This window comes from Taeniopygia guttata, chromosome 2 (assembly GCF_048771995.1).
Source record: "Taeniopygia guttata chromosome 2, bTaeGut7.mat, whole genome shotgun sequence".
Classification (NCBI taxonomy): domain Eukaryota; kingdom Metazoa; phylum Chordata; class Aves; order Passeriformes; family Estrildidae; genus Taeniopygia; species Taeniopygia guttata.
Window position 1 is genome coordinate 45718473 of NC_133026.1, and position 13782 is coordinate 45732254.

At 48.1% G+C, this 13782-nt stretch overlaps 2 protein-coding genes across 4 annotated transcripts in view; both read left to right on the forward strand.

Annotated features, from left to right (window-relative positions):
- LARS2 (leucyl-tRNA synthetase 2, mitochondrial) overlaps nucleotides 1-730 on the forward strand; it is an 81865-nt gene extending 81135 nt beyond the window's left edge. The window contains exon 21 of the mRNA XM_002199176.7: nucleotides 356-730. Within this exon, the coding sequence (XP_002199212.5) occupies nucleotides 356-535 (180 nt within the window). The 3' untranslated portion in view covers nucleotides 536-730. The remainder of the gene's footprint in view (nucleotides 1-355) is intronic.
- An 11263-nt stretch (nucleotides 731-11993) lies between these two features.
- The window catches only part of LIMD1 (LIM domain containing 1), a 32662-nt gene continuing 30873 nt past the window's right edge, over nucleotides 11994-13782 (forward strand). For 2 of the 3 annotated variants that reach the window (XR_012054620.1, XM_030265161.4), the window contains exon 1: nucleotides 11996-13310. Coding sequence is in view for 1 of the 3 variants with exons in the window: in XM_030265161.4 (XP_030121021.4) it covers nucleotides 12164-13310 (1147 nt within the window). In the remaining 2 variants the exon portion in view is untranslated. Of the gene's footprint in view, nucleotides 13311-13782 lie in introns of all 3 variants that reach the window. The other variant, XR_004366998.3, reaches the window with a different exon arrangement.

Sequence of the window (13782 nt, forward strand, 5' to 3'; positions counted from 1 at the left end):
AAGGCTCCTGCCAGACATTTTACGCAGCTTATGTGACTGTCACGTTTTTAAAATTAAAAGATCACTGCATTGCACAGTCACATGCTGCTTGCTGTCTTCAAAACTGAGACTTCCTGTGGCCACTTCTCCAATTCTTTTTTTTAGTATCATGAATCAGAGTTTTATCTCATGGTGGACAGGAGATAGGAAGAATTTTATCCTCTGCTTAGAAAGTGTGGGTTTGGAGAAAAGAAAAAGTTTCTTCCACTTTCCCCCTTTCCTTTTGTAAAAAGATGGGTTGGATACAGGAAATTAAATTGTAGGAAACAGTCTAGTTAAACTTCTGTTTTTTCTTGGTTTTGTGTCTCTCTTTCAGATCAATAACAAAGCTTGTGGAAAAGTTTTTGTGCCTCAGCAAGCAGCCCGCAATTTTGAAGAAGTCCACGAGCTCGTTCTTCAGAGTGAACTTGGAGTCAAGCATCTCCAGGGACGAGCCATTAAAAAGGCCTTTCTGTCTCCCAGAACTGCCCTTATCAACTTCTTAGTGCAAGAATAGTAAAGGCTATGCTGGGCTGTAAAAGGAAACTGGAATCTTTGGTTGAGGTGGAAACCAATGCAAAAAGAGTAGTTATGGTTATTTCACTTCACGTAAAGGTGGGAAAGAAATCTTATTAAAATCAGGTTGCTGCTAAATTTTCCTTTCAATGTGGAGAAATGTGCAGAATTAAAGTTTCTTACTGAGTCACGGTAAGATGCTGCTTGTCCATATTCTTCGGGAGAATGAGAAGGGAGTGCAGAAGAGCTAAACAATTGTAACAGAATGTAACTGAAGAAAGCACATGGGACTTAGTGTCAGCCTCAGGAATATATCCCATTGGAAAGTTGGCTTGGCTAATTGCAGATGCATAAACATGATTCCAGGACTAAACAACTGTCCTGAGTATGCGCTACCCCAAATGTTAGGCGTGCTTTGCTCCCTGTATCTCATGTTTGGGTACTCTACCATTAGCTAGCATTTAAAGTTTTAAGGAAAGACTGCAAAACACTACAGAGTCTTAATTTAAAAAATAGATTCTCTGTGCTGACCAATGGCCTTGGGCACAGCAGGTAGCCAGAATAGGGTGGTTTGATACATTTCACATAAATTTCAGAGCCAAGCCAAGAAAAAGGTCAGATTATTTAGCCAAGCCCTGCCTTAGCCAGGGTTCTCCTTCCTAGCTGATGTATTTGTGTTGGCACATGCATGAGAGGTGCAACTTTAGCAAAGTATTGATGGTTGTGGAACAGGTTGAAGTTACTTCCTATGGATGAGCCATCTCAGAGACTTTCAGGCACTCAAGAGAGGGATCAGTCAGCTGCTAGAAATGCAGCAGTGGGGAAGGCTCTTGTAGTGCCTAGATTGTCAAACTTCAATTGAGATCCTTTTTATTTTTTTCTGAGGGGTTCATTAAGTGAAAATAGCCATCATGTTTCTAAAAGTCAATCAGACATTCCTAAAACATAAAGCCATTCTCATGCCTGATTCCAGAGAGGTTATCTGTACACGCATTGCTGATATATCCACATGGAAATATTTACTGTGTTCAGCAAATGCTTGAAAAAGAGTTTCCAAGGAAACAATTCCAGGGTTCATTGTGAAATAATGTTTTTTTCTTTAATAGTCATTCAGCTAACTAGTCCAATAAGCCAGCCATTTGTGAGCCATTCTGACAGTTCAGAAATCGGCTGTAACAACCAGCGAGGCAAACACAGAGGTCTGCAGTAACCTTCCAGCCCAGCAGGCATCCAGACTCTGTACAGAATTGAAAGGAAACCAAGAAAAATATCCCACATAACAGTAAGTAAGTCTCATAGATCCTCAGCAGCTAGGCCCAAAACAGATCAAATTTCCGTGTGGGCACTAGCTTAGCAATGCCAATATTCAGTTGGGGTTTGTGCATTTTTGGTACCAAATATCCAGATGCATAAAAGAGATGCCAGGCTTAGTGAGCATGTTTGGCTCTACACATCTCCTCCTCTGCAACAAAACTCTTCTGATTCCTGCTTCCTCCTGGACCACACTTGTGCAGATTTTCTCTTCAGCAGTCCTTTGACACCAGAATGACTAAGAAATTGAATATTTATAATTAAGATACGGTCTTTGCAGTTTTAAGACTCCAGAAATCTGAACCACAAAGGAATGCATTCAGACAGTCAAACACAGGCCTTTAGTTGGAGTTAAAATAATTTGAATTCCAGTGTCTGCCTGACATATATGTTGTTATAAATTCATAAAACTCCTGTTCAGAAGCCCCTAAAAGAACTGTGAAAGAGATCCTTTGAAGTAAGTTCTGTGGCACAGCCCAGTTCTGCTTTATTTCTTTTTTTTTCTTTTTTTTTTTCTTTTTTTTTTTTAATTTATGTAAAAGGTTTAACACATCCTGTGGAACCATTTTTACAGAGTTTTTCTTTAGGGGAAAGGTGACATATTTGATGTAAATAAAAAGTTTTTAAATTTACAAGGATGAAGAAAGATCTTGTAAGCCCAGCAACCCTGTGGTGCCTTTAACAAAAGCTGCAGTCACTGCAGGGCCAGGCAGCCGCCCACAGTGTTTATTGCCGTTAGCACTTGAGGGTATTTGCTCTTGCCTGAGGAAGTGAATTGTGGATGTCACTTGGTGATTCAGGCAAAAATCAAAATAGGGAATGGATTTCTACAGGCTAAAAAAGGAAAGGTAGTGAACAGCAGACTCACAAAAAGTGTAAGGTCAGAAGTCCCGCCAGTGTGTTTACAGTAAGTTGTAATTCAGTGTGGTCTAGAGGATACAAAAAAGGTGGTGAAAGAGTGAGGGAGAGAGATGATGCAGGCAGTGTGACAGAGCCTAATCCCCTGCTAAGTGTATGTTTGAAGGATGGCAGAGGTGCCAGCTGTGGAGCTTTGCTGTTGTGCTGGCAGCCGCTGACATTTCTTACAAGGCTGATCTGCTCTGAAGCACAATTACCGTTTGTCTTACAGTAATTGTGACTCACAGGTTCAGTTTGTGCGTCGATGAGACTGATAATGATATACAGGCTGCAGCCTGTTACCAATCCTTTGTAAAATAACTCATCACAGAAGCCTTCTTATTTATTTGGCAGTTGTTATTTGTGTCACAGTAGAGAGGCATCTTTATGCTGAAGGTGGTGTGTATAGATTGTGCCCCCTTAGAGAGCTCAGTAGGTAACTATTGCTGGAGTTTTAAATCTGGGAGGGGGACACTTGAGAAGGGAGAAGGAAAGGCGCCAGGCAGGTGATTAGTCAAATTGCACTGCATTCACACAGGTTAAAAAGGACAGGACGTGGGGCCACTGTCCTTATTCCATGAAGTGACAATCCAAAGATGATGTGGGAGGTTTGCTAAACCCAGTGGGATAGATCCAGGACAAGCTGCTCCAAGAAATGGATCCATGACAGAGAAGGGGTATTTTCAGCATCCTGCCTGTCTAAGGGATGGAGGATATGTTGTTGCACTGATCCAATCCATACTGAATTTCTATTTTAAGTAATGTCAGATTTTAAGAATAATTACTGCCACACTTTCTACCCCAAAATTGTTAATGTGACTAAATTTATAAAAAATCCAGCCCTCAAACATTGATTCTGGGAAAATAAAAACTGGTGAAGTCCTGAAAGGTCACCAAGTACTTTTCCTGTGCCGTTGATTTCATGAGAAATGATCTCAGATGCTGGGGTGATGAGGGCACTGAAATGTGCTGGAAGACACCACTGTGTAGAAAAATGTGTTGTTTGGTGTGGGTGAGAACTGAGGTGACATGGACACACCCATGCTGCTTTGCAGCAAGGCAAGAGGGCTTTTCCTATCACGTTAAAGGGCACTGTTACAGGTTAGGTCACTAGCTAAGATAGATCTCTATCCACCTTGTTCCACTTGTGCTTTGAAAAAAACCCTGTACAGGGGCATTGCTGGACAAGCATTTATATTTTCATGACCTTTATCAGAACCCAGACCTGGAGATTTGGTGCAAAATAAAATCTGTGTGCTCTCTTACCAGACTGAAGTCATGCCCCAGAACTGAAATCAAGTTAATAATGGCATTTTCTGATCTGACTTTGTAAAGCCTGCTTGTTTCTTTGGAGGGAGAATTTCCACAGATAAGGCAGGTCATACAGTCTCTCCTCTTTGTCTCTCCTTCTGTGTAAAGCCTCACAGAAAGCTATTCCTATTCTCTAAACCTTTCACAACCAACATGCACTAGAAAGAATGTTAACTAGTGCACTGCTGGTGTCTTCCTAGAGAGATTTGCAGTATGGGAGATTTTTCTAAAAGCTTGCTATAAATGAAGAAGTAATTGGGGCTGGTTGGTGGGTTGGTGTTTTGTTGTTTGTTTTTTTTGAGGTTTTTTTTAATAGTTTTGCAATACTTACTACAGTTTACAGATGGAATACAGTTTACAATGGGATTGGTTTTATTCATGTATATTTACCCACTTGGAAGAGTACATATGCTGGCTTTGCTGGATGCTTTTTCTGTTTCCATGTTTCAGCCTCTCCTTCAATGATCTGAGCTTATTTTATATCAATGGACTGAGCTGAACAAGTGTTCAATGTTGAACCAGGTCTATCACCACAGAACTTAAGTGGTGAATGAATATAAATATTATCAGTCCAATTTTGACCTTCAAAAATGTTGCTGAAACTACACCATGGTTAGTTTTGGGGTTTCTTCATGGAAATGGGGTTTATGTCTCAAAAAAGAAGGATGAAGCTGATCACAGTAGATCAGAGGGAGTTTTAAGCATCTCCCAGCCCTAGCAGGAGGAGAACTGAACTGAAGCATTATCTGTGTGCAGGAGGGGAGAGGATCAGAGCTCTCATCTGCAGCCCAGATGATAAAAGAGATCTTGCCTGACATATGGAGGAAAGGTGGGAATTTTTTTCCCTTTCCTGAATAATGTGACTTTCCGGTATCACAAAGCAGTCTTCACTTCACTAACCCTGTCTATCCCAGGAGGCCCCGAGTCACACACCGCCTTTGTGACTCGTGGCACTTTCTCACTCCTTGGACTGAAGAACTTCAGGTCTGGTTTGAAGCCCTGGGGAGTTGCCATCCAACACCACCTTCCATACAAAGTTATCCAGGACATTTCTTTGCGTGCTCATCTGCCTGGGCCACACCAATTTGCTCTCTCCTCTGAGCTACTGAGTTTCTCACTAGGCAAAGGAATATGTAAATGGGGTAGGCTTAAGTACAGTGAATTGAATATTCACATTCTGCTTGCTCTAGTGCTGCTCAGCTTGGGCATAAGAAATTCTTTTCTCTGAGGAGCCTGGTCTTCTTCACTATAACTCTAAACAAAACCTGTGCATTTACATGAGCAGAAATGTGTTCTTTGTGCTTTCTGGGCTGGCTGTAAGGGGGTGGCTCTGAACTTCCTCATCTGCCAGTAGTTTTTTACACACACCAAAACCAAGTGTAAAAGGTCCAGGGTTGTCCCTACATCCGTGTCCCACTGCCAAAGGAGACACGCAAGCTGCTGAGCAAAGGGAGTTGCTTTTTAATAACTCTGCCTGCTGCCAACAATACATGAAACAAAATACATACAAGTCATAACAGCTGTAGGTGATCCAATCCACTGATCAGGAATAATAAACACAGGACATACAACTGGGGCCGAAAAAGAGAGTAATTTAATAAAGGAACGTGACACATTACTGGCAATTGCAGCCTGGGTTTGTTTCTGATGAAGATTAAAAAAATCGGCATAACAGGAAATTGTTTTCTGCTACAAAGGGAAATCAGTTGTCTTTAAGCACATAGGGGTGTAATTAGCAAATCTTACTAATTGCCACAAAACAGGAACACAAGTGTGCATTACTGAGCTGGTTAAGCCAAGGAAGTATTGTGAAAAAGATCTGTAGAAGCTTTTAAAAGTGAATATTTTTCTTGAGTGCGTCTCCATCCCTGGAGAGCCACGTCGCTGGATGAAATAGCAAGGGTACAACAAAAACATGTAATTCCCAATTTTCCCATGTGAAAGAGCATTTAAAAACATCTGTTAGTCAGAGAGCTTCTCCTAGGACATGCACGGAAGAACAGTGTGGATGCACTGACTGCATCTGGCAAATCCACTCGAAGTCCATCAAGCCACGTGAGGCCAATGACTGATGGCAGGATGTCGTCTGACCTGTGGAGTGCTTCCAGCCCAGCATTACTGGAGGCCACGTATGTTGGTTAAAAAGGTCATGGTGCTGTTTGTGTTAATGCACTGATAAAGAGACAGGGAAACAGAGCTGGAAAATTCTCCAGGCGAGCTCTTGTTCTGCTAAAAGGCTCTTTTCAGTAGAAAATGGAGAAAACAAACTATTCCACATTCTTCTGAGCAGGAGTAGAAAAACCAACAGAGCTGTCTGCATCAGTTGGTGCAAATCTGCAACCACTGAAAGGAAGTGTTCTGACCCGTGGAATGACAGCAAAGGGAGACCAATGACTCCAACACCACTGATGGCGCCTGGAGAAACTGAGGAGAGGAAGGTAAAGGTTCTTGTCTGCCAGAGCAGCAGCTGAGTGCCTGGCACCCAGCTCTGGCCTTCCTCAGAGACCGAGTAGCTGCAGCTCGAGGACCTGCAACTTCTCTCTCTGCTGCTTCCTGGATTCCTGTTTGGATCACAGTGATTCCCCATGGCTCCTCCCCAAGGTGTGGCCTGCCAGGTAATCCTCCCTACCTCAGTTAACCCATCTATAGGCAGGGTTCACAGCATCCCCACTGAAATGATGCTGCAGGTGCAGCTATTTAAGAAGGAACTGCCTCTCCTGAAAGGCAGTGTGGACAGGTCTCCCTGGCCTTTCTCTCCCATTACTGTTAATTAAATTACTATTAATTAATACTCCTAGTATAATTCCCTGCCAGAGATAATGCCCTGTGGTAGACACTTGTAGCACAGCAGGAGGAAAACGTCCAGGTGTGGATCCATTTCTGCCCTGATCCCAAGGGTATGGGACACCCAGGCTGCATGGTGGGCACGTGGGCTGCCCCAGCCCCCAGGCTGCCCCTGCTGCTTGGGGGTTCAGTATGCAGGCAGCAGGCAAAGCAGGCTGCAGGCAGGGCAGGCCTCCTGGAGGAATGCAGGGGCCCCTGAGGCAGCTGTGAGGAGGAACAATATGGCCCTGCCCTGCCACCTTCCTGAAAACCTTTGGGAGGGCAGAAGCTGAGGTTTGGCCTCCCCACCTCCACAGCATCCCATCCAGCAGTCTGGCCCCCAGCTTGAGCCCAGCCTTCCTACCCACAGCAGCCCCTGGGCTCACCACTGCAGTCACCTTGCTTCATCCCTCCCTCCTCCTTCTTATTTGCCCTACAGTGCTGTGCAACATCTTCCTAGTATAAAGCATCTGGCAGGTGTAGATAAATGGCACATTTAATGAAAACCTCTATTAGAAAGCTGCAAGGAAAGTCCATCCTTTTCTCCTGCTATTCAATCAAAAGTTCAGAGATGCTGTGGTACTGCCTTACAAGAAGAGAAACATTTGTTCCTGCAAGAACCAAGCCAGGCTCTATCCTGGAAATACTTCTGCCTTATAAATTGCTCTCTCTGTTTATACTCTAGTACTGAAGCCTTTATTACTTTCTTGCTAAAACACAGCAGAGCACGTATCTCAGGCCCTGCAGAGTGGTGTGTGTAGTCCTGCGGGAAATGACCTGCCTGGGACAGCTATGTCCCTGGAGAGACACGGGTGCTGGGGAGCAGCCCTGTCCATGTTTGTGGACATGTCCACAAACAACCTGGTGGACTGCCCGCCCCTGGTTCCTCACACTCGTTTGGTAGCAAACAGGCAGTGTGAGCATGCAATAGTTGCTTTTGGAGAGAGATCTGGCTATAAATTGGCACCCAGACTCCTCCTAATCATGTGTTTCTATAAACTATATAGCCGCGGGCTGTTGTCATGCTTTAAAATATGAGGGCGTTTTCTCCCAGATAGAAAAAAGGTCGGGGGGGGGGGGGGGGGGCGGCGGCAGGGCAGGGGAGAAAAACTTGTGAACTTGTGGTGGAGAATTTCTTCACATTTTCTCCATCTCTCTGCAGTGTGAGCCCAGACACCAACGTGGCAGCAAGAAACAAAGACGGATGATCCCCTTCCTGCTCTCATTCGCGACTTCCCCGTTTACCCAGGCGGGCAGAGCTGTGCCCCAGCCTGCCGGCCCTGGAGGGCGGCACTGCCCCGGCACAAGGCTGCGGTGATGTGCCCAGCACTCCAACCCAGGTGCAGCCAAAAGCTTGGAACACCACTCGGGGCTGCTTCTCCCCGGATCACTGCCTCCCTCCACCCCACGGGCAGCTGAGATTGCCACGTGGAGCAGGGCTGAATTACAAGCTGTCAGCGTTATTTTGCATTAATAAATGCAGTGTGTAAGCCTTGCCCACAGGAACAAAAACAGATTAAATGAGCAACGTTTTATTTTATTTTTTTTTCTCTTCAAGGGGTAGAGTTTAGATAAGTTAATTCAAATTGGCTCATAGATTTTGGTCCTGTGCTATAACAGCAATCGTGGACCCCTTAATTTCTTAATAGGCATGCGCTGTAAATGTCACAGGAACTATAAACATGTGGGAGCATATCTAATCACAGCAGAAGGGTCTGCAAGTCAGTGTAGTATTACATCTCCAGTCTAGTAGAAAGTTCAAGGTAATCATCTGCTCACTTAGAAATACCCCTAGCCCAAATCTCACAGAAAGAATAAATCCGAGCAGAAAATTTCAAAGGTATTTTGCTGCCTAATGTTCACTGAAAGCGTCGCTGTTTCAACTCCAAGATGCCTTTGAATTGCTTGGCAGTGATCCCCCCTTGAAGGCGCTTGCCATCAAAGTGTCTGCTCATGCATGCAGAGCCTGGAAGGAGACCAAGCCCAGTGCAAGGGGTTCCCTATCCAAAGGGCTTCAGCAGCCTTTTCCACGCTATCCGTGTAAGCATTGTTCTGCAGACAGCTGATTTGATCCTCTGGCATAGGAAGGAAATGTACTTTACATAGCTGGTGAAGGTCAGCAGCATCCAGAGCAGCCATTTGGCAAGAAGTCTGCTTCCCCCCACTCCTTCCCCCTGCAAAGTGGTGAGCTCCTCCAGGTCAGACTGTAAAAGGACTTACAGATGTTAGATAAAAAGTAACGGCAGAAAATGTGTGCATGACCCTAAAAAAGAAAACTAAAATACATGATCTGATGGAAATTAGATTTTTCCTTGGTTTTTGTGTTGAAAGCAGAAAATAGAGATATCTTCTCCCAAATCCTTCTGCTCCACCAAATGGGTGGTTTTTTAGAGGGATGGAAAAGCTTCATCTCAGTGTGTTGGAATAAAACAAACTCCAGTAGACACAAGTCTGAGTCTCTGATGTGCTGGATGCACATCATCCACAGGCACATGGCTTCTCCTGATTAACTTCACATCCTTTGGGTAGCAGGAGGCAAGAAGGTGCACGATGTGTAATTTCCTTTCCAACTGCTCTTTGTCCACGTTGCATATTCCTCCATCAAGTAAAGCAGTGCTGGGGCTCACGTTCTCATCCTTATCTACCTGATGCTCTGTTTCCTTTCTGTCATTCTCTGTACAAACATGAACTGAATATGTGCTTCAGAACCAACTTTGTTGTTACTTACTGTTTGAACACTGAAGCTTGTCCATTTTAGATAAAAGTGGTCAGACTGAAAGCTAAACACCTCAGCTAAGCCCATCTCCAAAAGCATCCTGAAGCCAGCAATGAGGAGGAGGCATCCCAGGCCTCAGTCACTTGCTGTGGTTCTCCTGGTCAGCCCAGGATGTTGCTAAAAACAGACTTCCAGGAGCCCTTTCTGAGGATGCTCTTTACACGCCAAAACTGTTTTGACTTTCATTGCCCCAGCTGAGCTTTACCTCAGACTTGACAGTTTTGGTCAAGACCCACAAAAGAGGTAGTCACTCTCGCTTGTGGTAACTGGTGGCCTGAGCCTACGTCTGCCTGGCATGAAGCAGCTGATGGGGGCCACTGTGGCCTCTCCCAGCCACAAAAATGGGACCCCTTCCAATCCAGCGCAAAGAGCCCTGGCACAGGCAGGGGTTTGTTGTCTTTGCACGATGGATACCAGACAGAGGCTAAACACTCCTCCTGAACTCGTGGGACTTGTGCAAAGCGGGGTTTAGCCTCCAGGGACCCAGCTTCTCCCAAAGTGAAACAGGGCTTGTGGGCATCAGCCTGAAAGAGCCATGAGACCCCTCCTACCCTCATCCTCACAGCAGAGGAGGGCTTGGAAAGGTCTGATAGATGGGGCTGCCTGATATTTGGGATATTTCTCTAATATTGTGAAAAGCTCCAGCATTTTCAATATCTTTAAAAAGTGTCAGGCCATGGTTAGTAGCAGTATGTGCTGGGGTGCCACTTCTCCAAGTCCTGAGGACTGGGGGAGCTCCACTGCTGTGCTTTGCCCTGTGCTGGGATTCCCATCCACCTGTCTTCCCTAGAAACCATAAACCTCCTTATCTAAAGCTGGGCTATGGCTGGGCTAACTTTTGTGAGTCCAAAGTCCATCAGTATATCAGGTCAAGCTCCAGCCTAAGGCTGTTGCTGCAGCCTCCAGCTCGTCCTGCCTCCAGCCTCTCAGTCCTGCTCAGAGCCTCTTCGGAGACACCACAGCAGTTACAAGGATGCCTTGAAAGGCAAGGCACCTTTCCCAGGGGCTCACAGTGCCATCATTTTTGAGCACATTAGGTCAAATCTCACAGGTCTGGCCCCAGTTGCTCAGGAGTGTTTTTGTAAGGGAATGGGTCAAAGAGGGGAGGGAATTTTTTTTTTTTTTTTTTATTTCTGACATGTTTTGGTCACAGCCCAATTCATCATTATTAAAGGCAGAGAATTTCCACATTCCTTAACATTTGGCCCTCCCTCCTGGAGCCTGGGGGAGAATTACAATAACAAGTTATGGGAATGCCAGACACGTGCCTGGGCCTGTAGGATCAACTACACCAGTAAGTTTACTCAGGGGTACCACAGCTCTCTACCAACCAGCCTCTCTCACGAGCCCAGCAGAGTTCCTACTGCAGCCCCCCAACCTCTGAGCAGTCCCAGGCTGTGTTTTGCCATGAAAATTTTGCAACTGGCCCAGGCTGACAGAGGAGGGAGACTGAGATGTAAAGTGTAGATTCACATGAGTAAGTCTTTCATCACAGACATGAAGTGTCCCAATCACATTGGGGCACCCCAAATGCAGTTTTACAGACAGCTCCTATACCTTTTAAGCATTTGGGAACAACATGCTTTGCCCAGTCCCTATGTATCACACATATGCTACCAAATTCCAAAGCAACAATAATTTTATGATGTCATGATCCATGTGCTTCTTTCCGAATCTAAATGTCTCTGGAGTTGGTCTTGCTGCAGTTACATGTATGATGCTGGATAATGGGGTGGGGGTGTTCCCAAAGGTGCCTGGAAGGCTGGGATGCTGATGTTATCTAGGGCATCCAGAGGTATCCTTTATTCTTCAGGCAAGGGGTCGTCTTCCTGCAGTGATCCAGGTCCTTTAGTCATGCTTACTTAAGCATGATATCCAGTATAGAATGTCTATTTACACCAAGAAAATTAATAGAATTTCCTGCTATACATACTTATTTCTCCAATAGTTATGGAATGAGATTTTCCTCGCAGTTTTTCATGGGGGAGTAGGGCTGTTGGTTTGTTTTTTTTTTCCCCAACGGGCGCCTGTGATTTTTCACAAGGCTTCTTCAGGAAGGTTTCCGGGCTGCGGGGTGAAAAAGAGGAGTATCACCCAGAGGTGATATCATCCAGAGACGAGGCAAAACCACTTTCATTGCATCACTCGGGTGACTTTAACCACCGTGCGCACCCCGTTCCCAGCTCTGCTGCCCGACCCGCGCCCTTCCCGAGCCCGTTCGGACACGGCGGGAGTCTCCGGGACCGCGCCTTTTCGGGCACACCGCGCGCGCGCCCGGCGGTGGGCGTGGCTTGGGCCGCTGTCAATGGGGCGGACCGGGGCGTACCCACCGTGACCGCGCCCCCTCCACGCCCAAAGCCACGCCCCCGGCGGGGACGGGCGCGGCGGGAGCGCGGCGGGACGGAGCGGCTGCCGCTGCCGGAGTTACCTTGATCCCGGCGGGAAGGAGGAGAGGAGAAGGAGGAAGAAGAAGAAGAAGGCGGCGGGGGTCTTCCCGCTAAGCCGGGCAGGATGGACAAGTACGACGATCTGGGTCTGGAAGCCAGCAAGTTCATCGAGGACCTCAACATGTACGAGGCCTCCAAGGACGGTCTCTTTCGGGTGGACAAAGGTGCCGGCAACAACCCCGAGTTCGAGGAGACCAGGCGGGTGTTCGCCACCAAGATGGCCAAGATCCACCTCCAGCAGCAGCAGCAACAGCAGCAGGAGGAGATGCTGATGGCCGCGATGAACGGAGGGGCTGCCGCCTTCCACCCCCCCCGTCCCAGCCCGCCGGTGGCGCGGGGTTCGAAGCCGCCCCCCGCCGGCGAGGGGCCGCGAGCGAGGCCCTGCGAGGGAGGGGAGCGGGGCTTCGGAGAGAGCGGAGCACGTGCCGGGGCCCCGGGGAGCCAGGCCGGGCGCCGGGGCTGGGAAGCGGAGCCCGACAGGATCCCCCGAGTGGGGGGCGCACAGCCTGGCGTGGGGCGCGGGGAGCAGCAGGCTGGGAGCCTCGGCGACCCCCAGCCCTGCCGCGGCGGGCAGGAGAACGGCGGCGAGGGCAGGCGAGGTGTCGGGGGCCGTGACCCGATGCCAGCCGGACAGAGGTCCTCCTTCTCAAACTCCGGGATCCCCTCGGTAGGGCCAGAGGAGCCCCCGCCACAGCAGAGGTCCTCATCCTTCTCGGCACCCTCAGCGCAGCCCACGCGAGGGTTTTCAGGCTCCGCTGAGCCCTGCGGTCCCAAAGCCGGAGGAGATGGCGGCCAGCCGTGGTACCAGGGTGTCTCGGTGTCCTTCCCGCCGGACTCCGCAGCCGCTGCTCCCAGCGTGGAATACCAGCACGGCGCTGCCTACCCCAGCCCGGGCAGTCACTTGGTGGCCCGCGGCCAGAGCCACAGGCCCGCCAGCAGCAGCGGGAGCCCCGAGGCGGGCTCCTCCCGCCTGGCCTCGCGAGGGATGGTGGCTCCCAGTGCGCCGCAGATGCTTTTCCCGGAGGGCGTGAGCGGGCCGCGGTCAGACTCTGGGCACCTGGATGGCTCCAGCACAGCAAAGGTGAAGCTGCCCTGCCAGACCCTCCTTCCGCAGCCAGAGCAAGGGCCATCGGCGGCTGAGCTGAAGCTGGAGGCACTGACCCAGCGGCTGGAGCAGGAGATGGATGCTCGGCCAAAGGCTGATTACTTTGGTAAGGAGGCGATCCGCCCGCCGGCACGAGGAGGGCGCATTGCAAAGTGTCACTGCAGGGTTCAGACCTGCAGGATTGCATTTGCCTGTACATCTGCTTGGTTGGGCTCTGTCAGTTGCCCAGAGCAGAGTTTTTTAATTTAACTTTTATTTATCACTGGGGTTAGAAGCTCTTCCTCCTGCAACACCTTCTTCTTTAATCCTACCTCTATAATTTTAAAGCAAAGGTAGTTTAGCAGCTTTGGGGGGCGGGTGGCAGTGCTAGGAAGGAGCTGGAACAGTATATTTTGAAGTGCCCCTTCATTGCCAGCGGGGAGGCACTTAACTTTTTTTTGACAATACTCCTGGTTCTCTGTGTCCTAAAAGGATGCGTCCCGACCACGGGCAGGAAGGCAGCCATCCAGCCTGCGGGGCAGTCCTGCCTGCATAGGCTGCCGTCATGGAGAAGGGCACGGAGTACAAGGGAGGGAGAA